The sequence below is a fragment of the Miscanthus floridulus genome, chromosome 7 (assembly GCF_019320115.1).
Source record: "Miscanthus floridulus cultivar M001 chromosome 7, ASM1932011v1, whole genome shotgun sequence".
Classification (NCBI taxonomy): domain Eukaryota; kingdom Viridiplantae; phylum Streptophyta; class Magnoliopsida; order Poales; family Poaceae; genus Miscanthus; species Miscanthus floridulus.
The window spans coordinates 129,178,633-129,201,989 of NC_089586.1; the positions used below are offsets into that span (position 1 = coordinate 129,178,633).

General features: G+C 50.7%; 1 protein-coding gene and 2 pseudogenes across 1 annotated transcript; all 3 read left to right on the forward strand.

Annotated features, from left to right (window-relative positions):
- The first annotated feature begins 1,400 nt into the window (after positions 1-1,400).
- Positions 1,401-2,315, forward strand: LOC136464766 (LOB domain-containing protein 16-like). Its single transcript, XM_066463713.1, has 2 exons — positions 1,401-1,845; positions 1,978-2,315. The coding sequence occupies exons 1-2, from the start codon at positions 1,513-1,515 to the stop codon at positions 2,290-2,292; spliced, it is 648 nt and encodes a 215-aa protein (XP_066319810.1). The 5' UTR covers positions 1,401-1,512; the 3' UTR covers positions 2,293-2,315.
- A 7,239-nt stretch (positions 2,316-9,554) lies between these two features.
- On the forward strand, positions 9,555-11,288 carry LOC136464767 (malonyl-coenzyme A:anthocyanin 3-O-glucoside-6''-O-malonyltransferase-like; annotated as a pseudogene).
- A 2,691-nt stretch (positions 11,289-13,979) lies between these two features.
- Positions 13,980-15,143, forward strand: LOC136466269 (uncharacterized; annotated as a pseudogene).
- Positions 15,144-23,357: the final 8,214 nt, after the last annotated feature.

Sequence of the window (23,357 nt, forward strand, 5' to 3'; positions counted from 1 at the left end):
TTTGCATTTTCCGAAAAAAATCAATTAAATAAAATAAATTAACTAAATATAGCAAAAAGTCATAAAAATGTATCAAATTTTAACATGGAGTCTCATGTACTGTAGGAGGACTCGAGAAAAATTTTAGAGTTCAAAAGTGGAAAAAAATAGTTTATCGTTATTCTTTGCCGAGTGTCAGGGTCTGGCACTCGGAAAGAAGTGGTTTGCCGAGTGTCAGGACACTCGGCAAAGGTCCTTTTTCCACGCGGCGCTCGGCAAAATAGCTTTTTGCCGAGTGCCCGACTTTTAGCCCTCGGCAAAGAGAGTTGCACTCGGCAAATGATCTGTTTCCCGTAGTGCGAGGTCGCGACCCTCGTCCCATCTACGTCGCCGCCGCACGCCTTCGCTCTTCTCCGAGCAGCAGCCGGTGGCAGCCAGGCCAGGCCCGCACCCTGCTGGTCGCCGGCCGGTGTTCCTCCCAGCCTTGCCGCCGGACCTCCCAGCCGTCCGCCATCAGCTAGCAGACAAGCAGCAGAGCAAATTTCCGGCCAGCACCAGAGCAGCAATCTTCTCTTTCCCATCAGCAGGTACAGTAGCATGCACGTCGGCCAAGTAGCGTTCAGCAGCAGCCGGTAAGCAACATGTACATTCAGGCAACAGGCAAGCAACATATACAGTACAATCTAGCAAACGACGAAGGAACGAAAATAAAATTAAGATCTACACTCCTGTGCCCATAGCTTTCCACGCGGAGGCAGGCAGGGGCACCCTTTGCTAGGCCACACGCGCCAGCGGCCGGGCCTTCCCGTGCAGGGCGCGGCTGCGGCCGGCTATGGCTGCCGTTGCCGTTGGCCAGCGACGGCCATGGCCTGCAGGCGCGCGGCAACGAAACAGCAACAAACCCTAGCGACTAGGAAAGATGGGGAAGGGCCCATGTGCGCGATTCCTCTCCGCGTATTTTTACACACGGAGGAGGCCGGTTTGCCAAGTACGAAAAGATGGGGAAAGGATATGGAGAACTCTTGGAGATGAGTTTCTCTTTTTTTTCTCAAAAAACATAGATAGGAAAGGGACACGGGACACTCTTGGAGATGCTGTTACTTTTTTTACTATTCAGTGATTAAAATTTCAATTCCACAGCGGTAGCCGCAGCAGAGTGGGGAGTGTTATAGCTAGGATATTTTAAGCTATATAGCTGTAGGCTGTGGTGGCAGCTTAAGCCAAGCAACGGGGCTCCTTTTCTTCAACACAGCATTAACACGTTTGCTCCCTTCAAACCAGACACCCTGCCCTACCTGTCTACCCCTCCTCCGGGCTCCGGCGCTCCCCCTCTTCGCCTCGCCTCCCTCCCTCTCCTCCTATAAATCCATCTCTCCTCGAGTTGCACCGGTAGTCCACAAGCAGGGTGCAGCTTGCGCGTCCTACCATAGCTAGAACCAGTAGGATCGGAATCGGAGACGGCGATCTACTAGCTAGCTAGTTAACACTTCTTTTGCTAGCTGTTAATTTGCGCCAGTGACGACGACGATCGACATGGCCGGAGCTGCTGCTACTACTGCCAACGGAGGGGCCGCGGCTGCTGCTGCCGCGACGGGCGCGGGGTCTCCGTGCGGCGCGTGCAAGTTCCTGCGCCGGCGGTGCGTGCCGGAGTGCGTGTTCGCGCCCTACTTCAGCAGCGACCAGGGCGCCGCGCGCTTCGCCGCCATCCACAAGGTGTTCGGCGCCAGCAACGCCTCCAAGCTGCTGTCCCACCTCCCCGTCGCCGACCGCTGCGAGGCCGTCGTCACCATCACCTACGAGGCGCAGGCCAGGCTCCGCGACCCCGTCTACGGCTGCGTCGCCCAGATCTTCGCCCTCCAGCAGCAGGTGACCGATTGATCATCTATCGACGTCGTTCTTTATAGGCACCCAGATCAGATCATCATCAACTGGTTTCCTTGTCTTTAACTAATTATTAATCTGATCGAAAATATAATGCGCCATGGCTCATGGCTGCAGGTCGCCATCCTGCAAGCGCAGCTGATGCAGGCCAAGGCGCAGCTCGCGTGCGGCGTCCAGGGAGCCGCACACTCGCCGGCAAGCCACCACCACCAGTGGCCGGACAGCGCCAGCATCAGCGCCCTGCTCCGCCAGGACACGGCGTGCAGCGCCAGGAGACCCGGGTCCCTCGACGACTGCTTCATGCCGGAGCTCATGGCCGGGTTCAGGGACGACGTCGCCGCGGCCGCGCAGCATTGCGCCGGCAAGGTGGATGCCGGCGAGCTCCAGTACCTGGCCCAGGCCATGATGAGGAGCCCCAACTACTCCCTGTAGCTGTAGCTGCCTAGGATGATGAGACACCATGCGTTTTGGAGCTGCATGCCATGCCATCTCATCTCTCCACTCCGCTAATGCAAGTGCGAGATGAGCTAGAAATTCCTGCAAAAGGAAATTAACAACTTGTACTAGTGATGAAGTACTCTCTTTTTCCTTTCTTTTGTTACTACTATATATCATCAGTGTTCTGATCTTATATAATGGTGATGAGTAGTACTAGTATAAATCATATATAGTGGTTGGCAAGCATGCATCTTTTTTCCTTTTTCTTTTTTTGTTAATTGCTTCTAGCAAATGTCTGGCTAAATAAGAACTTACTGTTATTTGATATGAGTAGATAAATTCATCTTCTCATGCATGACATCTCATTGGCAGTTGGCACTGACTGTGACTGGCAATGTGGAAGTCTAGTCTTGCTATCTGGACATGATTGATTGATACAGTACAAGGCTTTTCCAACAACAAGACTGGTCAGCTGATGATGCAGTCAAACTGGACTATGAACTTCTGTGCCCCCGTATGTTTCTCTGGCCCTGAAAAACTGCATCTGGTGTAGTGTTGTGCTCCAAGTTTTGTGCAAACATTCATTCATGTCACCAAGAGTCCATGGGATTCTATTTTTCCACCCCTAGAATCCCCCTAGCTGATTGATGTACAAATGTGATGACAACAATAAGATACTAGCAAACACTGTCACAGGCTCACAGCTCACAGGTTTAGGCCCCGTTTGGTACCGCTCCGGGAGGCTTCGGCTCTTGCACTGTTCATGCACTGTAGCGTGTCAGAACCGGAGCCGGAGGAGCTAGAAATTCGAGCTTCATCGGCTCCCGTGAACAGTACCCGCGCTACAGTGAGAGAAAAAAAAGGTGGTGAGAGAAAACAGCTCTGGGCTACAGTGTAGCTACAGTGTTCCGTGTTCCGTGCCAGGTTGTCAGCCGGAGCCAGAGCTGTCTGGAGCCATACCAAACGGCCAGAGTGGAGAGTACTAGAAGCTTCAGTAGCAGTACCAAAAGCTGAAAGCAAGATTTTGACTTGGCACCAATATCTTGCTCTCTAGTAAAGATGGCAACGGGCCCGATACCCGATATCCGACAGGTATTTGATCGGACGGGGATGAGATTATATCTTTACCCACGGGTATCTAAATGGGTAAGAATCCATCCCCGACGGGTATAGCGGGTATGGGAACGCTCCCTGTTTACCCATTACCCGTTGGGGAACCCGACTATTTGAGCTGTCATGCGAGTATTAGGCCCAAAGAAGCTCAACATATGTATTTTTGCCTAAATCTGAACAATCATATATATAGTTTATGTGTTCTAGGAACCCTAGTTCAATTCTTCCTTACCATCTCCGCCAGCAGCACAAGCACGCCTGCCTCACGAGCGCTCGTGCCCCTCGCTTCCTCAGTTCGGTCTCTCTGCCACCTTTGCTCGTCCTCCTCGCAATCTCGCTCCTTCTCCTCGGCATCTCCGAGACTCCGATACTTATATCCGGGTGAAGAAGAAACGTCTCCGATTGCAAAGCTGCGACCCCAAGTGTCCTTGTTTATCGGGTATGCAATACCCGTCGGGTATCTGTTACCCGACCGATGCCCGACGGGTACGGGGATGGGCAAGAATCTATACCCGAGACAGTTAACGGGGACGGGGATAGGATGAATAATTCTTCGTAGTGGAGAAGGGAACGTTCCGACGATACCCGACGGTTACATCCAGGGGCGGAGCCAAGATGAGCACCTCGGGAGGCTAATCAATAGAGATTTAGAACAAATGTCGAAGATTAATGGTGAAATCACGTTTTTTTCTACCGTAAATACAAAGTAAAATCACTCTCACGGAGCTGCAGCCTCCCTAGCCCTCCTGGATCCGCCAATGGTTACATCCCGTTGCCATCCTTACTCTGTAGAGACCCTAAAACGACCTGTATGCATTCATAGGCTGCTGTTGCTGCTAATCCTATTTTCCGTGCCATGCAGAGTGACTGTCCCCTTGACAAAGGACAGGGTATGAACTCCTCTGCCGCAGCAACGTTTACTTTTGCGTCCTACAACTGCAACCACAACAGGAGAGAGGAGTGTGTTTTACAGTACTCCTACATATATAGTTGTTGACCTTTTAAACCTAAGCACGTACGCACATTGCACAGAAACAGAAACACGGTGAGGCTATATAGCTAGGCTACTGATCCCAATGACTGATTTCTTGGTAGAATTGACTGTGATTGGAGGATTGACCGACTCAGGGACTGTTTGGTTTCTATATAAACTCCTAAAATTCCTATCACATCAAATATTTGAACACATGCATAGAGTATTAAATATAGACTAATTACGAAACTAATTGCATAATTTGCGACTAATTTGCAAGACGAATCTTTTAAGCCTAATTAGCCCATGATTTGACAACGTGGTGCTACAGTAACCATACGCTAATGCCAGATTAATTAGCCTTAAAAAAACGTCTCGAAAATTAGCCTCCATCTATGCAATTGGTTTTGTAATTAATCTATATTTAATGCTCCTTATTAGTATCTAAATATTCGATGTGATATGAATTTTTATGAGCGACTAAAGAACCAAACACCCCCTTACTCCTACTGTGGTAGTAGTGTGTTCAGCAGTAAATTATTCCTGCCACTAGTTGTACAAGCTCGTTGTATTATTGCAGCAGAGAAAGAAAATGACTCTGCTGGCATACTCTAAAAACCTGATGAGCATGGGATGGGAGGGCTTGACTATCCAACGTTAACCACATTGTGGTAATTGAGATAGACATGCAAAATAATGCAGTGTTTCTTTATTTCAGACATCAGATAAGGACAACAATCAGTAGGTTTATTTGTAGGGTTAGTATCTTAGAACTCTAAAATTTTCATTCAGACATGCGTGTTCTTACTGAATCCATTACAAAAGGGAAGGCTAATGTGCTATTGATATCTACACAGCTACTAGCAGCAGGCTCTTGATGACCGACGCCGAAGAACAGCTAACTGTTCAGAATTCAGATGTTGTAAAGCTAGCTGCTGCCTGCAGTTTTTTTTTAAGAAACTGGAGGGGTTTGCACCCCTACAGCATTTATTGATAAAGAACAAGAACAGTACAAATACAAAGCAGCAAAGAGTACAAAGGAGAAGCAACCAAGCTACATACTACACAACAAGACGAATCAACCTGAACAAACAAATCTTGATCAATATGGAGTACTGTACTAATAATCTGCTTGAAGACGACGACGAATGTTATAGCTGATTTAACAACAAGGATAGGTCAGTGACTTTTGCGATCAATCCACCGTACCCTCTTGCTTTATCGATCCATGCAAAGCCGTAGATTTAACGCGTGATTAATGTGGCTTAGAATAACTAGATCTACACACATGGTTAGGTAGCCTAGCTAGGATGCTAATAGCCCGTCATTAGGTGGCCGGCCGTAACAGCATGTCAAGCTTAGCTTGTTCTTATCACTGTCTCAAGATCACAAGCTTGGTCAATTATGCAGACCACAGGGAAGATGACAAGCCATCAAATTTGTGTGTTCCACGTACTGTATTTGTTGATGTCCTCGAAAGATTACAGTTTATTGCTGCTAAAAAAATGCATGTCATGAGAAACAGCCCCTGAAGTTTAGATGGCTGTCTCATAAAGTCGGATGCAGGCTCATTTAGTTTTGTTTGCCTTGGCACTTTGTGTCTTGTACCAAGTTTTAGTATTAGCATGGGGTAGCAGAGGAGTATTTATTTGGATCCTTCAGGCAGGCGTTCATCAGCTGGCCTGGTCAAAGGGCTGCTGGCTGGTCATCAGTCAAACAAACAAATAAAGCTAAGCACGGAAAAACTAAAGGCAAGGGCTTATTATGGCACTTGATAGTGATTAGACCCCACTAATCAACCGACTTAATTTAGCACCGATCCCAAGGCGTAAAAGCACGTAATGGAAAGCAAGACTGGTGCTGTGTCTTTGTTTTGTGCATGCAGCTGCTTTGTGGAGGAGGAGCAAGAGAAGAATTGAAGGTGATCGAGGTCTTTGGCTCTTTGCAGCATGCATTAGCGCGCATTAGCTAGAGCTCGTAATGGAGGAGTCAAAATATGCACGAACTTTGGCCCTCCAAAAAGACCAAAACCAAGTGCGATCGATCACCATAATAACGCTTGTTCCGAACAGGATAAAGCTTGGAACAAAGCAAAGAGAGCAGAAGCTTATAGGCCGGGGGGATGCAGTGGCAGTGCACTATGGTACAGCAGTAGTATTATCAGGTGATGAGCAGGTGACTCGGGAATTGTGCTTGTGGTGCCTCCCCCATCATTTCAGTTGAAGAACTTTTTAATTTTGATTTGTGTCTCTTTCTCGAAATGAAGTTCTTGTTGGATGTGCGTTCACAAATGTTCCTCTCTAGTGTTTTTTCAATAAAAAATAAAAAGGGAAGTCAGAGCTGCTGATAACTTTATACTGTTTGCAATTCTATTGATGGTATCTTTATTTATTTTTTAGTGGAATTGTAGGAGGTGCTCCTTATTAGTACTTGATTGATGATGACGAAGGCTTGTGTAGTTTGTATATGTAGGCCGAAAAGCATGGGCCTGGGCCTAAATTACTACTGTAGCAGACACAGGAAAAGGAATTCTCGATCAGTTTGAGGCCCAACGATTTGCCAAGAAAAGTAGTTAGTCACTGCAGTGCAGGAAACTAAGTGTCACAAGAGCAAATATACGTACCTGAGGTTTTGAATCTCAGTTAGATGCCACTGCATAAATGTTTCTTATTTTGTAGTGCTGGGAGGGATATGAACTTGTGTCAGGTCAGTTTCAGTCTTTCTAAGAGCGAACCTTTCATAATTTTTGTGCTTGCTGTTTGGCTCCACTGCTTTTCATCTAATAGTGATTGGAGAAATTTGGACATATGCCAGCTTAGTTTCAGTCTAGGAGCTAACCTTGTCAATTCTTCTTGTGCTTCTAGTTGTGGTCCACTTCCAGTCATATCATAAGGAAAAACACTAAAAACAGAACCTTTTCGTTTTCAATCTAAAGGTGTCCATTTCTTTCATGGATCGAGATTTTAATATATAATAGGTAATTGTTGTTATTGCTATTTTTTGGTTAAAAAGCTGGTTAGTAGAATGAGATAATATGCCAAAAGAATTCGAATCTGCTTTGTGGTGTTAACGAACTGCTTCTGTGCTGCTCATATAGCTATTTTCGGTGAGCTTGGATCACATGGGTTCTGTGATTTAGTCCCTGGGCAATGTAAGAGACTGATTTGCATCCTGGTAATTCGGATTCTATGCCTCAAATGTGGCTTATGTGCTCTGCCTTTTGTATGTCCAGCAAATTGCTCATGAAAAAATACTGTAGTTTTTTTATGTTATATGCTTATTGTGTCAACTACTGCCATTTGTTTTTTCCATTCTGATGCTACTAGCTTTTTTTATAAGGATATGAACCTCTGAATAATTTTCCATTAAGTGGTCATGATCAATCACTGCCTGCGTATTTTCCTTTTGAGGTACACCCTTTGATTTCAGTAGCACTTCCAAGTGTTTCTTCCCAATCACCTCGGCACGCCTTTGCTTAAGATCAGTCCTTGGCTCTCTATGAACTTGAAAGCTCATAATTTCCTGACAGACTTTAGATACTTTTGTGACCTTTCAGTTGATACCAGAGAGGCTCCATTCAGTTGGGTTGGTGAGCGTCTGTATGGTTGTTCATGCCTTCTCATCACAGCAACTTTCCTTCCATGCTGTCTACCAACACATTCTGGTACAGTCAAGCGTCCATCGTTTCTGAAGGCCATAGCAACAACTGCTACTACTACATTTGGAGCAAAGTTTTCCCCTTTCGGATTGCTCCAACCACAACGCTGGTCCTTACTGGATATATTAAGGTTGGAGCGGTCTTTACTTACACGATTTCTGCGTGCATTCAGGTCCAGGATATATTTACAAGGTCTAACCTTCAGTTAATTATGTGATTATAGATGATAAAGCTCTGCATCCCTGTCTTTTATATAAAAATTTGGGATCATGTACAGGGTCCAGGTGAGACTTGAGAGAATCAAAGTGAGGACCTCCAGAGCCAAAGACATCTTGTGTGATGGTAAGCACATGGCGCCGACACATATTGACAAAGACAAAGCCTTTTTTCAATCAGAGAGCTGACTCTTCCCAAAATTTCCCTGCTCTTCTGTTTTGTAGATTCCGGGCCTTATTGGAGCACGGATGCGCACAGTACCTGCAGCATAATGTTAACCAAGTGGGTGGCTGAAAGGACATGCAGCTTCAAAATCATAAGCCAGAGAACAGAGACGCTTAACAGAAATTTTGACTGTTTGGCTGTTTGACAGAGACACAAGGGCGACCGGCGACACCCACCCCATCTGTTCAGATCAACACTGCAGCTGCCTCGTTACCTAGTGCTCAAAATACTGGATTTATTTGTTACTACCGCACTGAGCAGTAGTTTTCAGTTCAGTACTACTTTCACCGTAGTTTTCAGCGAACGAACAGTGTTTTTCTCTCAAAATGAATTATCGTAAATATCAGCATAAGCTAAATTTCAGCAAATGAGCAGGGCCGGCTCTTTAGGTCTGGTCTGATTGTAGTGTGACTGCACTATGATTTTTCAAAGTTACTGCCTTTTTTCACTTCCATTCGCTGCCTCACTGGGCTGTCACCAGGTTAATTCTCTGAAGTCTGAACACAGGTTTCCCTGCTGTCATCAGCTTGCTCTCTGCTTTTCACTGCTGTAATTCAGCAGACACCGAACCTTTTTGCCTGTGCCTGTCAGTTTTATTCTCTGTGCTTGTGCAGGAGATTGGCTACTGTTTACTGCAGCAGAAATTGTCAGTCTGCCACTGACAGTGTCTTTCTGCCTGTATCATTCCTTCCTTCTTCTCTCAAGAGAAGCGAAGCAGCAGACAGCAGTGGTAGACGAGACGAGAGGGACACGTTTTGTTTGGTGACATTTCCATCCCACCAACAGCAGCAGGCCTCGTTTAGATGCTGAAAAATTTTCAACCCGATAAATAGTACCACTTTCGTCTTATTTGATAAATATTGTCCAATCGTGGACCAACTAGGCTCAAAAGATTTATCTCGTGATTTCCAACTAAACTGTGTAATTAGTTATTTTTTTTACCTACATTTAATACTCTATGCAAACGGCTAAAATTAATGTGATAGAAAGAGAGTGAAAAAACTTTAAACAAGGCGCAGGTCGTCTTCTTTCTAGTGCTTGCTTGTGTTTGGTGGATCTGAATCGGACACCATTCTGATCTGCTCACCACCTCCTCCTCTCCTCTCTCCCTGCCGCGGTGCGGCTCCAGCTCCAAGCACGGGAGAGGGGGCCGCATCTCCAGTTCCCCATGGCCGCCGCCACCAAGGTTCTTGACAGGCTCAAGGTGGGGGCTTCACCTCCGGCGCCCGGCGGCGCGCTCCCGCTCACCTTCTTCGACGTGCCCTGGCTCTTCACGGGCCCCGTGGAGCGGGTCTTCTTCTACCCCTACGCGCACACGGCGGAGCACTTCGCCGCCCACCTCCTGCCGTCCCTCGTCTCCTCCCTTTCCGCCACGCTGCACGCGTTCTACCCGCTGCTCGGCCGCGTCCGGCCGTGCCCGGACGGCGGCGACGGCGGGTACGAGTTCTTCTGCTCCGCGGACGGCGGCGAGGCCGTCGAGCTCACCGTCGCCGAGAGCTCCGACAACTTCGACGAGCTCTCCGGCGGCGGCCCGAGGGACGTCGCCCGCTGTACGCGCTGGTGCCGCAGCTCCCACGGCCGGAGGCCGACGGGTCCTTCGCCCTCGCGGCGGCGCAGGTCACTGTGTTCCCCGCCCGCGGGGTCGCCGTCGGCGTCTCCATCCACCACGTGGCCTGCGACGACTCCAGCTACATGCACTTCGTCAAGACCTGGGCCGCCCGGTGCCGGGAGGCCATCAGCGGCACGGACGCGGTGCCGGTCCCGCCGCCGCCGCCTTTCTTGGACCGTGGTGTGGTCGCCGACCCCGAGGGCCTCGCCGCCAGGACGCTCGACGAAATGCGCCAGCTCCCGGCCAACGGCCCACCTCCGCCTCCGCCGGCGCCGACAGGCCCGCCGCCGAAGCTGGTCATCGCGTCGTTCGCGCTCACCCCGCGACCGCATCGACGACTGAAGCGGTGCGTGCCGCGATGGTCGCGGCGGGGCGCGGACGCTCACGGCTCGCGCGTCCCACTGCTCTGCGTTCACTGTCTGCCTCTGCTGGGCCTTCCTTTCGCTCGCGGGGCGGCGGCGTAGGGGGCCCGCGCGCGCACACCTGCTGTTCTCGGTGGAGTGCCGTCGCCGCCTGCGCCGCCAATCCCGCAGGAGTACCTGGGCAACTGCCTCCGGCCGTGCTTCGTAGAGGTGTGCGCGGCCGAGCTGCTTGGCGGCGACGGCGTGGCAGCAGCGGCCGCGGCGATCGGCGCGGCCGTCGCGGGGCTCGACGGCGGCGTGCTGGACGGCGCCGGCGGGTGGTTCCACAAGATCCTGTCTCTGGTCCCGGAGCGGCCGATGTCGTTGGGCGGGTCCCCGCGGTACGGCGTGTACGAGACCGACTTCGGGCTGGGCCGGCCGGCCAAGGTGGAGTTGGTGTCCATCGACAAGACGCCCGGCACGGTCTCCCTGGCCGAGGGCCGCGACGCCGACGCGCACGCCGCCGGGGTGGAGATCGGCGTCGTGCTGCCGGAGGCCGAGATGGCGCGCTTCAGCTCCTGCTTCGCCGACGCATTGGAGGAGCTCTGTGACTGAACTGAACTGAGCAGCATGGACGACGACGGCTGGTTATCAGCTCGAAACTACATTACATGAATTGGTGGTTAAAGGAGTAGTAAGTAAGGAAATACATAGAAAGAGAGATGATCCGAAGTGTATATTTGAGGGAGAGATGGATACATATATTTCATATTTTTGTGGAGTAAATTTCATATGCGAGAGTATTAAGAGTGTGATAAAAAGAAAGCGAATTTGTTGGATTGATTATGAGTAAAATAGCTGAATCCCTTTGCTATGCCAATGTGCAAGTGCTTCTTCTTTTTTGCGACAAGATCCGTAGGGTATATTTTTAAACGACTGTGTGAGTCTGCAAATATCTGTATCTTTGCTCTGAATATGATAGTGGCCGTGTGTTCTTGGGGAATTGGACCTTTTGATTAATTCAGATCCTGCTAAACGACTGCGTTTTCCCAGATGCCCTCGGGCATGTTTGGGACAGCGGTCGTGGACCGCGCGGTGCGGTATAGGAACCGTGAGGGTAGGGTTGAGCCGCAGTACAAGAAACTCGCGGTGCAGTTCATTTTTGCGATTATCGTGACCGCAGGCTGTTTTGCGTGATTATTGGATTCTTTTCGCCGCCGCCGCAAGATACGCAGTCCCAAACACGTCGTCTCGCTTCTTCACCGTGCAGTTCTTCGTTTCCTCCGCCGGTCGTCTTCCTCTCGTCCTCCAAGCCACATTCTCCCGCCAGCCCGGACGAGCGAGCGAGCGAGGCCGCCACGACCACGGCGCCACCTGTCGCGCAACAGGGAGAGAGAGAAGCAGAGTCACAGGCAGAGATGGAGATGGACGGAGCGCGTCCACTTCTGTGCAGGGGCGGAGAAGGGTGCTCGACCTTCGCAGCTTTTCTCGTGGAGATCCTGGCAGGCACGTACCCGCACGCCTCCATCGACGGCAGGGCCCCGCGACTCCACCAACGGAAGGGCCGGCCCCCAGATCTCGCCCACCTCCAAGGCTCGCTGCTGACCGATGGCGCACAGAAGGCTCCGGCGACCGGCGGTGCTTGGCCGTGCGGGGACCGCAGGGCAGGGGTGGGCTTGGACGGCCGCACAGGAAGTAGCGGGCTCGGCGGGCGGCGCGCGGGCGAGCTCCGCCCTGGCCACCGCGGGCGACGCGCGGGCGAGCTCCGCCGCGGCCACCGCGACCGGCGTGCGCGAGCTCTGCCCCGGCCACCCTTGACGCCATCTCTGTCCCCATCGTTGTCCCATGTTCCTTCAGAGGCGACGGTTTTGGTGATGATCTCAGCCCCGGCGTCGCAGCCGGTGGTGGCGGCCTGCGGCGTTTGCGCGCCCTGCCTCAGCTCGCGCTGCTCTTGCTGAGGAGAAGGTGTTGTAGTTGCTGACAGCTTGGCCCCACCCGCGTGGAGAGAGAAAAAGGCAGATGATAAGGTAATGGGAGAAGGACATTTTAGACGTTTTTATTGGGCAGGTATCAGTGCTGACAAACGATAAAAATCAAACAGACCGTAGACATAATGATTTGGGAGGTAAAAAAAAATGTCATAGCATTACAGTGTGTTTTAATTTTTTAATGCCTATGTAAAAAGCCTGTTTTTTAGCTTTGCATAGTTGCCTTTTGCTGGTGTGGCCACAGCCGTACATCCATTAGACCATGGGGCTGTTCCGATCCTTCTTGTCTGTTCGCTGGTTGGTTTCTGGGCTGGTTTGGGCTGGCTGGTGCTGATTTATTATGAAAGAAAAACACTGTTGGTTGGCTGGTTTGGACTGGCTGAAACCAACAAGCGAACAGGCTGAGACCTCTACGGCTGTTGGTGGAGTTGACTTTCTTTTCTTTTTTTCCTTTTCCTTTTTTTTTTTGCTGCGGACCTTCCTCAGACGATTAGGCCCTTTTTTGGAACGGGAACATTTTCATTTATGTTTCTGCGATTTTTTTCTTAAAAAATAATTTGATCCTGTAGGCTGTATGTACAATGGAGATGTCGAGTGTGGCAGGGCGTTTCAACACAACTTAGATTTGACTGAATAGTCAACAAAACTAGTATAGGGTTTTCTTTTTATTTGAGATGGAAACTTGGGCTCCCTACTAGATTGCGTCTTTGGTTCGAGGACAAAGAGTGACGAGACAAGTCTATTTCTTTTTTGAGAATTATTTCAATTCTCTGGGATAGGATGGTCCTATGTCCATGTTTGATTTGGGACGAGATCATTATCGTTATTTTTTTTTATAGCCGGAGACAAAACCAAGTCAATGGGTACACATGGCAGGCAACCTCTTGCTGCCTCACCATGCCATCCACCTCCCGCTCTGTCCCTTGAACCCGCGCTCCCCTAACCGAGCTCCGTCGGTGTCGTCCTCGTCCCCGCCCCCGCCACCGGCTTCCATCATCGACGCCCGACAGCTCCCCCCGCCTCGCCGCGCCACCCACCTCTCGCCATCACCCCTCCCCTAAACACAGGGTAGCTCGCCGACAAGCTCCATCGCGATGCCCTCATCGCCAACCCCGCCCAACTGGAAGGAGACCTGCCTGCCCCTGTCTCGCCCACTCCACCGCCATGTCACGAGCACCGCCCCCTAAAACCTGCTTCCAAGGCCGCCGTGTGCAGATCCCCAACCCCCAAACCCTAACGCCGATGATTGAATTGTCCATCACCGCCGGTAATGGGCTTTGGGCTGCGTGGTTGCGTGCTCAGCTCCGAGCGCGATGGGTCGCGAAAAGAGATGGCGAAACAAAAACAGGCCTAATTCTTCAGTTTTCGGTGGTCCATATGCCCTCGGTAGGTGGCACTTGTTTCTCAGTCAGCCCAGCCCAGTGTACGGCCCAGACAGTATCTACTTACTGCTAGGGGAGAAAGCCCAGCCCATCGCGCAAATTCCTCCTCTCTTCGCCCTCACCGTCGGCCGCTGTCGCCGCGAGCTAGCAATCGCTCCATCGCCCACCATGGTGCTATGCCGCGCCGCCGCCGTTCTCTCAAGACCCTTCTCGCCGCGGCCGCCGCCCTAATAAACCCTCTCCTCGCGCCCCGCGCCGACACTTCTCGCCGCGGCCGCCGCCTCCCATCCCCACCACCGCCGGGGCCGCCGCCGCCGCTGTCGCGGAGGCTGCGGAGGAGGCGTTCGAGGCGGCGAGGTCAACGAACGACATTCTCGCGGCCTTCTCTCCCGCCTCGAGGCCGCCGTTGCCGCCAACGACAAGCGCCTCGCCCTCGCCTGCCTCAAGCTCGGCCAGAACCTCGAGGTCATCCGGCTGCGCCGCGACGCGTCCCTCGTCCCTCGCGCTCGCGGCCTCCGATGCCTGGGCATCCTCGTATGCCAGCCCCAACGCCGCAACCCCCGCCCTCCCGCCTCCGCCTCAGACGCCGTCTCGCCTCGCCATGGCACTACACCTCGCGGGTTCCGCCTCCTTCGACCTCTCCCGCTTTCCACGACGCGCTCTCCTTCCTCTCCCGCGCGATACGCCTCCTCGCTCCGCTCCTCCCCGACGGAGGCGTCGCGTTCGGGGCTGGAGAGGAACCGGGAGGGTTCGAACGTGAGGCCCGTGGCGCACGTACCGTGCGGCTGCAGCTGGCCAACGTGAAGACGGCGCTGGGAGGCGGGAGGAGGCGCTCGCCGACAGTGCGCACCTGCCCTCGACCTTAAGGAGTCCCATTCTGCCGCCGGGCAGCCGGGAGCTGGGAGTCGCGTACCGGGACCTCGCGGAGGCGTACGCCACCCTGCTTGACTTCAAGCAGGCTCTTGCCGTTCTGCCAGAAGGCGCTTGATCTGCCGACGAGTCGACGCTCGGCAAGAACTCCGTGGAGGTTGCGCACGACAGGCGCCTGCTTGGAGTGATATACACTGGGTTGGAGCAGCATGGGCAGGCGCTGGAGCAGAATGAGATTTCGCAGAAGGTAATGAAGAGCTGGGGTGCGGCTGGCCCTGACCTCCTGCACGCTGAGATTGACGCAGCAAACATCAAGATCGCATTGGGCAAGTTCGATGAGGCTGTCAGTGTGTTGAAGAATGTCGCTAAAGGCAGGTGGACAAGGATAGTGAGATGCGAGCTTTAGTTTTCTATCAATGGCGAAGGCACTCGCTAACCAGGAGAAGGTTGGGGACACAAAGAGGTGTTAGTTGATCTCCACCAATAGGCCCAATGGCCTATTAGGCCCTTATCTTTGCTCCCTGATCGGGGAGCCCAACCCTAATATGGTTGGTGGGCCCCTATCGCACAGCACATATAAAAAAAAGGTGGAGATCATGGCTCGCACTACGATGTCCAATGGAGCAGCCGCCATCCCACCCACAGTAAACCTAAACCGATCTAAAGCGTGCTACTAGCAATGGGATGCCCTACCACCGTCGTCGCCTCTGCAGGGTCACCACGGTCGCCACTGGACTTCGCGGCATCGCCACCATGACGCCTACAACGCCGTGGTACCGGCGTCCTACGCTGCTGCGATGCTACTATCCAAGGGCGAGTAGAGAAACCCTAAAGGAGAGGTCTACCTGGATCTACGGTTACACACAGAGGTACTCACACAACGATCCTAACATTGGTACCAGAGCCAGGTTGCCACTGTGTAACCCTAACCCTAACCGGGTAAAAGCAAAGAGAAAGAGAGACCGGGATGGCGGACGTCACTGTCTACCAGTAACCACCGCCACCACGCGGGGGAAATGTGCCACACCCGCCGTCCTCACCGACGTGCGGCAAGAAAATAAGAGAAGAACATCCGTGTTCGGATCAGAGAAAAGAAAGGGGAAAGGATCTCAAGAACCTAACCCACGTAAACAACTTAGGGAAAAAGAATAGGAAGGGTTGAAGAAAGGAGGAAAAGAAAAGGTTTCGGCCTTAAGATGAACAGAGCCGAACCCTAAATCCAAAAAGAAAAGAAATCAATTGAAAAGCAAAACCCTAACCTTAGAACGAATCTCCATCCCTAATCAGTTGAATCCGAGAAGAAAGAAAGGAAAACTAAAGAAAGAAGAAGAACAGGGGTCAAAACCGAACCCTAACCCTAGATGTTGATTCAGATGAACTCCAAAAAGAAAAGAAATCAAAGAAGAGAAAAACCAAATCGGTCGAATCAAAAGAAAGAAAAGGAATCAAAGAAACCCTAACCCTAACCCTAATCCCCACCTTCGGTTCGAAAAAGAGAAGATCAATCCAAATCAAAAAGAACTAGGGGAAGGAGAAAGGGAAGGGAGAAGAAACCTACCTCGCCGTGCGTCGGAATGGCCCTTCGCTGGCGCGGGAGAAGAAGGGCCGAGCCGGGGGCAGCTGCTCACCGGGCTCGGCCAAGGGGGCGCCGCGGCCAGTACCGCTCGACGGCGGCGTGCTCACCCATTGGGGAGCACGCGCACCGGCGAGGGGGCCAGCGATGGCGCCATGGCTGCCCTCTCTGCCTCCTCGCTCGCGGATGCTCGGTGGTTGCTGTCATCGCTGCGGCTGAGAAGAGAGAGCGAAGAGAGAAAAGGGTAGGGGGCAAATGAGCTAGGGTTCCGGGGCACCGGTCGCGGCGATGGTTTTGACCCCAAAACGAACGCTCGGCCGTCCGATTCGATCCGACGGTGGAGCATGACTGGACCATCGGTTGGCCCAGGCGGGCGCGCGTGGCAGCGCAACTTTGCCGGCCCAGGCCCAGGTTGCGACCTGGGTGCGGCCTGTGCGCGCACGGAGAGATGGGTCGGGCCACTGTACCAATTCTAGCCCAAGATCAAAGAACAATGAATTTTTGAATCTGTTTTTTTTTGTTTTTTCATTTTCCAGTAAAGTTTTTATTTCCTGAAAAATGAATAAATGACTCAAAAGAAAAATAGAAAAAGTAATTTTCCCTATGGGTAAAATTCAAGAAATTGAGTAAAAGTTTTCCGCTGCTAAAGAAGTTGTTTATTCTCTAGTTATTTTGAATCAATGTGATATTTAATTGGAGAAAAGAGAGTTTTTCCGCTGCTAAAGAAATAGTTGATTCTCCAGTTATTTTGAACCAATATGGTATTTAATTGGAGAAAAAGAGTTTTGACATAGATTATGATGTTGTTATTTTTTTACCAACGTTGTTAATAACAATATCATAATTTAATGATTTATGCATTAATTTTACTTTAGCCCAATGGTGATGTAGAATTAGTGTGTAAGAACATATGTAAATTTTAATGATTTATGCATTAATTCTATTTCTGTCCAACGGTGATGTAGAATTAGTGTGTAAGAATAGTTGTATATTTTGATTTTAACCAATGTTGGAATCAAACATGCAAATGGTGTTATTTTTATGCTAAGAAAAGTTTTGACCTGATTGTCATCTTGTCTAAGGTGGACTGGGTAGTCACCTCACCGTGTTCCATTGATCATGTGGCACCGGTGAGGGAGACAAACGAGAATGATGCCATTTGGGCAACTAAAGAAAGGGATTTTGAATCTCAAAAAATGTCCTATGACTATGAGCATAGAAAGTGGGTCACTGCCAACATGAAATGTTTGGCTGTGATAAAAGAACACGATTGAGCCTACAATTGTGGGCTCAATCCTAGACTGTGACACAGTCCCGAATACCTTGATAGAATAAAGAGTCAATTCACTGGCTCTTCAAAGACAATGCTACCCAGCTGATAAAGCAGCTGGTGACAGAGAGTCACTCTGGAAATGGTGGCATAAGAGAGCTCACGATGCGTCGTTGAAATTATAGCACTATCGTTTAGGACATATTTCGAGGGGGAGAATAGAAAGACTTGTTAAGAATGATATTCTTCCTCCATTAGAGCTCTCAGATTTAGAACAATGCAGAGAGTGCATAAAAGAAAAGTATGTAGAGAATTAAGAAAGATGACAAATGAAGCATAGGAATTTTATAGATTATTCACACAGACATCTGTGGTCAGTTTTCTATAAAGAGTGTGGATGGTAATGATTCATTCGTAACATTTACAGATGATTACTCCCGTTATGTCTATATTTATGGGGGTATGGCCCCCAAGACATGGGCTGCGCCTCCAGGGGTGGCCCGGCCCACAAGGTTAAGATGTGCACGGCGCTACTCGGCGTGCACCGCAAGACATTATATAGTACCAAATAGGCTACTTTACTTATAACCCTACCTCCTCTAGAGTATATAAGGAGAGGTAGTGGTCCCCTAGCGGATAGGATCTATCGGATCTCATTGACATACAACAATACAATCAGACGCAGGACGTAGGTATTACGTCTTCACGGTGGCCGAACCTAGATAAAACCTCATGTCTATCTTGCATTACCATCTCGTTCGTAGCTTGCGCACCTGTCTACCAATAATCTACTACCTTGGGCATACCCCTAGGTAGACTGCCGACCATATTTCATCGATAGTGGCGCGTCAGGTAGGCGGTGTGCGTACTGCTTCCCAGATGAACAAGATGGTCATCATCCCTGGTTCCATGGCTACGCCGAACGGCCTCATATTCACCATCGGCCAGATCACCTGGACTCCTAGTTCCGACAACTTCATCACCATGACCACGAAGGAGGCACAAATCCAATCTACGTCGACCACTGCTTCACCAGCATCAGCTACGGCTTCAACCATATTGGATCTAGCTCCGGCCACACCAGCATCGCCTTCAGCCACGCCGATAACCCGTCGTTCGCTTCCTCGCTACAAAGGGAGGTAGACCGACAACACCGACCTGCTCGACTCCATCGATCAGGTCGGCACCAAGCTTGCTGAAACCCTAGCTCTGGTAGATTCGATTCAAAATCAACCTACTGAGCAGGTAACCACTACCCATAATAGATCTACCCGACCAGCTCGGGTCAGTCGTCCTGCACTACTTGGTACGAATCTCGTGGTCACGTCTACTCCTGAAGGGCACTCCTTCGTCGCCGACCAACCCCCACAACGGGTCTCTGGCTCTCCGAGTGCGAAGCCTTGATGGAGAATTACCAGGCTCAGCCCTACGGCCTGTGAAACACTGCTTCCAACTATGCGTACAATATACAACGCTACTCGGATCTGTGTTTTTACACCAGATGCTCCGTCCAAAGCTAAGTCATGTTTTAATATTTTCTTAAATATTCTCTAATCTTCGTATATCGCCATGATGTTTCTCCGAACTGTTTTCTCCATATTTGCTCTCCAAACAATTTTTCGAACCCTCCCCTCGAATAGTCACATTGATGCTCGGACGCCTCCAGAGACGGTCCTGTCTTGGCTCCTCCCTACACGTGCACGAGCGTCTGCCCTTTGCGTTATGGGTGGTCGGCAGTGGCTCCTTGGTGACGCATGTTCCTCCTACACGTGCACAGGGCTCCGTGCTCGACGTTATGGACTATGGGCTAGCTAGGGCTGCAGACTCAGCTACACACTAACTGTTCGGGTGTTTTATATTAAACATAAATATATTTTCACGCTAACTGATCGCCGAATTGCATACGTCGTTTCATCACCATTGCTGATTTTTCTTCAAAGTTTCTTTATTTGTACATCATGTACTACCCGTTCTACATATTTATATTGTAGGATCGTCGTCCAGGTGATCGGACCACCTGGTGCTCAGGTTTCTCCACTGATCAACTGGTCGGACCGCTTGGTTCATGGAATTCATCGCCGACCAGTTGATCGGACTATTCACCGGTCGCTTCTACTCAATGTTCACTTCACCGCCGACCAGTCGACCAGAATGTTCGTCACTCGTGCTTCATCGCCAGTTACGTTGGTTACTCCTCGGCCCTCGAATTCTTTGTGTTCGAGGACTAAGTGGGCACTTCACCGCACGGACGTCGTCAGCTACGTCAGTGCTCAGACAACGCCACCTACGTCGGGGACTTCTCGCTCCTTGGTGCTCGGTCATCGCCAGCAACATCGGGGACTCCTCGCTCCTCAGTGCTTGGACATCATCGCCTATGTTGGGGACTCCTCGCTCCCGGTGCTCGGTCATCGCCAGCGACGCCAGGGACTACTCGCTCCTTGGTGCTCAAACATCGCCAGCGACGCCGGGGACTCCTCGCTCCTCGGTGCTCGGTCATCGCCAGCGACGTCGGGAACTCCTCGCTCCTCGGTGCTCACACCTCGCCAGCTTCGTTGGGGATTCCTCGGTGCTTAGTCATCGCCAGCGATGTTAGGAACTCCTCGCTCCTCAGTGCTCGGACATCGTCGCCTATGCCGGGGATTCCTCGCTTCTCGGTGCTCGGTCATCGCCAGCGACACCGGGGACTACTCGCTCCTCGGTGCTCAGACATTGCCAGCGACGTCGGGGACTCCTCGCTCCTCGGTGCTCGCACCTCGTCGTCTTTGTTAGGGATTCCTCGGTGCTCGGTCATCGCCAACAACGTCGGGGACTCCTCGCTCCTCAGTGCTCAGACATCGCCGCCTACGCCGAGGACTCCTCGCTCCTCGATGCTCGATCATCGCTAGCAACGCCGGGGACTACTCGCTCCTCGGTGCTCGAACATCGCCAGTGATGCCGGGGACTCCTCGCTCCTCGGTGCTCAGTCATCGCCAGCGACGCGGGGACTCCTCGCTCCTCAGTGCTCATACCTCACCAGCTTCGTTGGGGATTCCTCGATGCTCGGTCATCGCCAGCGACGCCAGGGACTCCTAGCTCATCGGTGCTCAGTCATCGCTAGTGATGTCGGGGATCCTCGGTGCTCGGACATCGCCACACGGACGTCGTCAGCTATGTCGGTGCTCAGACCTCGCCGCCTACGCCGAGAACTCCTCGGTGCTCAGACATTGCCACCTATGTCGGGGACTCCTCGGTGCTCGGACATCGCTGCCTACGGGGGACTCCTCGGTGCTCGGACATCGCCGCCTACACCGGGCACTCCTCGGTGCTCGGTCATCGCTAGCGACACCGGGGACTCCTCGGTGCTCGGTCATCGCCAGCGACACCGGGGACTCCTCGCTCCTCGCTCCTCGGTGCTTGGATATCATCGCTTATGCCGGGGACTCCTTGGTGCTCGGACATCGTCGCCTACGCCTAGGACTCCTCGGTGCTCGGTCATCGCCAGCGACGTCGGGGACTCCTCGCTCCTCGGTGCTCGGTCATCGCCAGCGACACCGGGGACTCCTCGTTCCTTGGTGCTCGGACATCGCCATCAACGCTGGGGACTCCTCGCTCCTCGGTGCTTGGATCTTGTTATGTCTCATCGGTTGTACTATCAAGCTGCTCCATGCTATTTGGATCAGGGTGCTGATCTTGGGCAGCACGTCTAGGGTCTTGATACACACATGTCGGACAACATCGATAAGCTTTCAGAACATCTTTTTCTTTGACCCTGCTATAAGATTCATTCTTCATCTTCTAGCAGGTTCGAGGACTAAGTGGGTATACTTCACCTTGCGGTGAATGTGCTTGTTCTCATCTCGAGGCTATGCCTGAGGACTGGTTTGCCTGCTCGGCTGGCCTCTACTTTCTGACCCTGGCACCATGTGACTACGTCACCTACTGTTCAGGCTCGAGGACTAGCTGTGGGGGTATGGCCCCCAAGACATGGGCTGCACCCCTAGGGGTGGCCCGGCCCACAAGGTTAAGACATGCACGGCGCTGCTCAGCGTGCACCGTAAGATATTGTATAGTACCAAATAGGCTACTTTACTTGTAACCCTACCCTCCTCCAGAGTATATAAGAGAGGTAGGGGTCCCCTAGCGGATAGGATCTATCGGATCTCATTGACATACAACAATACAATCAGACGCAGGACGTAGGTATTACGCCTTCACGGCGGCCGAACCTGGATAAAACCTCGTGTCTGTTGCGTCACCATCTCGTTCGTAGCTTACGCACCTGTCTACCGATAATCTACTACCTTGGGCATACTCCTAGTAAACTGTCAACCATATTTCATCGATAATATTTATCCAATCAAAGAAAGAACAGAAGCATTGGATAAATGTAGATATTTAAGGCAAAAGTTAAAATCCAAAGCAATTTAAAGATAAAAATAGCAGGTCTAACCGTGGGGGAGTACTATGGTCGGCATACCCCATATGATCAAGTTCCTGGACCTTATGCAAGGTTCTTACAGGAGAATGGCAAAGTAGCCCCAGTATTCTAGACCGGGTGAAACCTCAGCAGAATGGAGTAGCTGAAAGACGTAATCGTAAAATAAATGGATATGATGCGCAATATGATAAGTTACTCCACCTTACAGTTAAGCCTGTGGAATGGAGGCGTTTAAAAAACCACCATTCATATTCTCAATAGAGGATCAAGAAAGTCAGTGCCCAAAACACCGTATGAGTTGTGGATAGAAAGAGTACCCTCACTAAACCACTTGCGTGTGTGTGGGGGAGCCCTACTGAGGCTAAAGTATTTAACCCAATATTGGGAAGCTAGATCCTAAAATAGTAAGTTGCCATTTCATTGGCTACCCCAGAAAAGTCAAAGGCTTTCGTTTTTACTGTCCAGAGGAGACATACAAAGTTTGTGAAATAAGACACCCTGTTTTCTAGAGAATGAAAAGATGAGGGGAGCACGGTAGCTCGAGAAATTGGACCTTGAAGTGAAGCGGGTGTATGCGCCCACTCCAATGATTCATGAGCCAATTTTCTCACTACATGCTGTCGCTTTGCACCGACAGTGCAAGATACTATGATGTCAGCACCTGTGTTATTCCACCTGTGCAATAATGAATGAAATGAGAAACCTGTTATTCAGGATCCTATAGAACCTATTGCCACAAATGAGGAGGAGCAACAACAACAGCCTCAAACAGAAGATGTGCCAAATATGAAGGCCCCTAGAAGGTCTTAAAGAGTTAGAAAATCAGCTATTCATGCTGATTATGAAGTGTACAACACTGAGGAATTTCAAATAGAGGATGATCCCACCTCGTTTGAAGAAGCCATGGAGTAGTGATCATTCATCAAAGTGGCTATGAGAGCATGGTGGATGAAATAAAATCAATGAATGTCAATAAAATTTAGGATTTGGATACATTCCTAAAGGAGCCAAACAGTAGGATTAAATGGGTCTACAAGACCAAAACTTGACTGTCAAGGGAATATAGAGAGATATAAAGCGCAAACTTATGGCAAAAGGCTTTATGTAAAGAGAATGGATTGATTACAACGAGACATTTTCTCTAATCTCAGTGTAAAGATTCCTTCAGAAGCATAATGACATTAGTGGCACATTACGATTTAGAATTGCATCAGATGGATGTAAAGACGACATTTTCTCAACGGAAACTTAGAGGAAAATGTTTACGTGGCACAACTGAAAGGTTTTGTCATGAAAGAAAAGAACGAATGGGATGTCGCCTAAAAAATTCATTTATGGATTAAAACAAGCTTCAAGATAGTGGTACTTGAAGTTTGATCAGACAATAAAAAATTTTAGGTTTTAAAGAGAATGGATTAAAACCT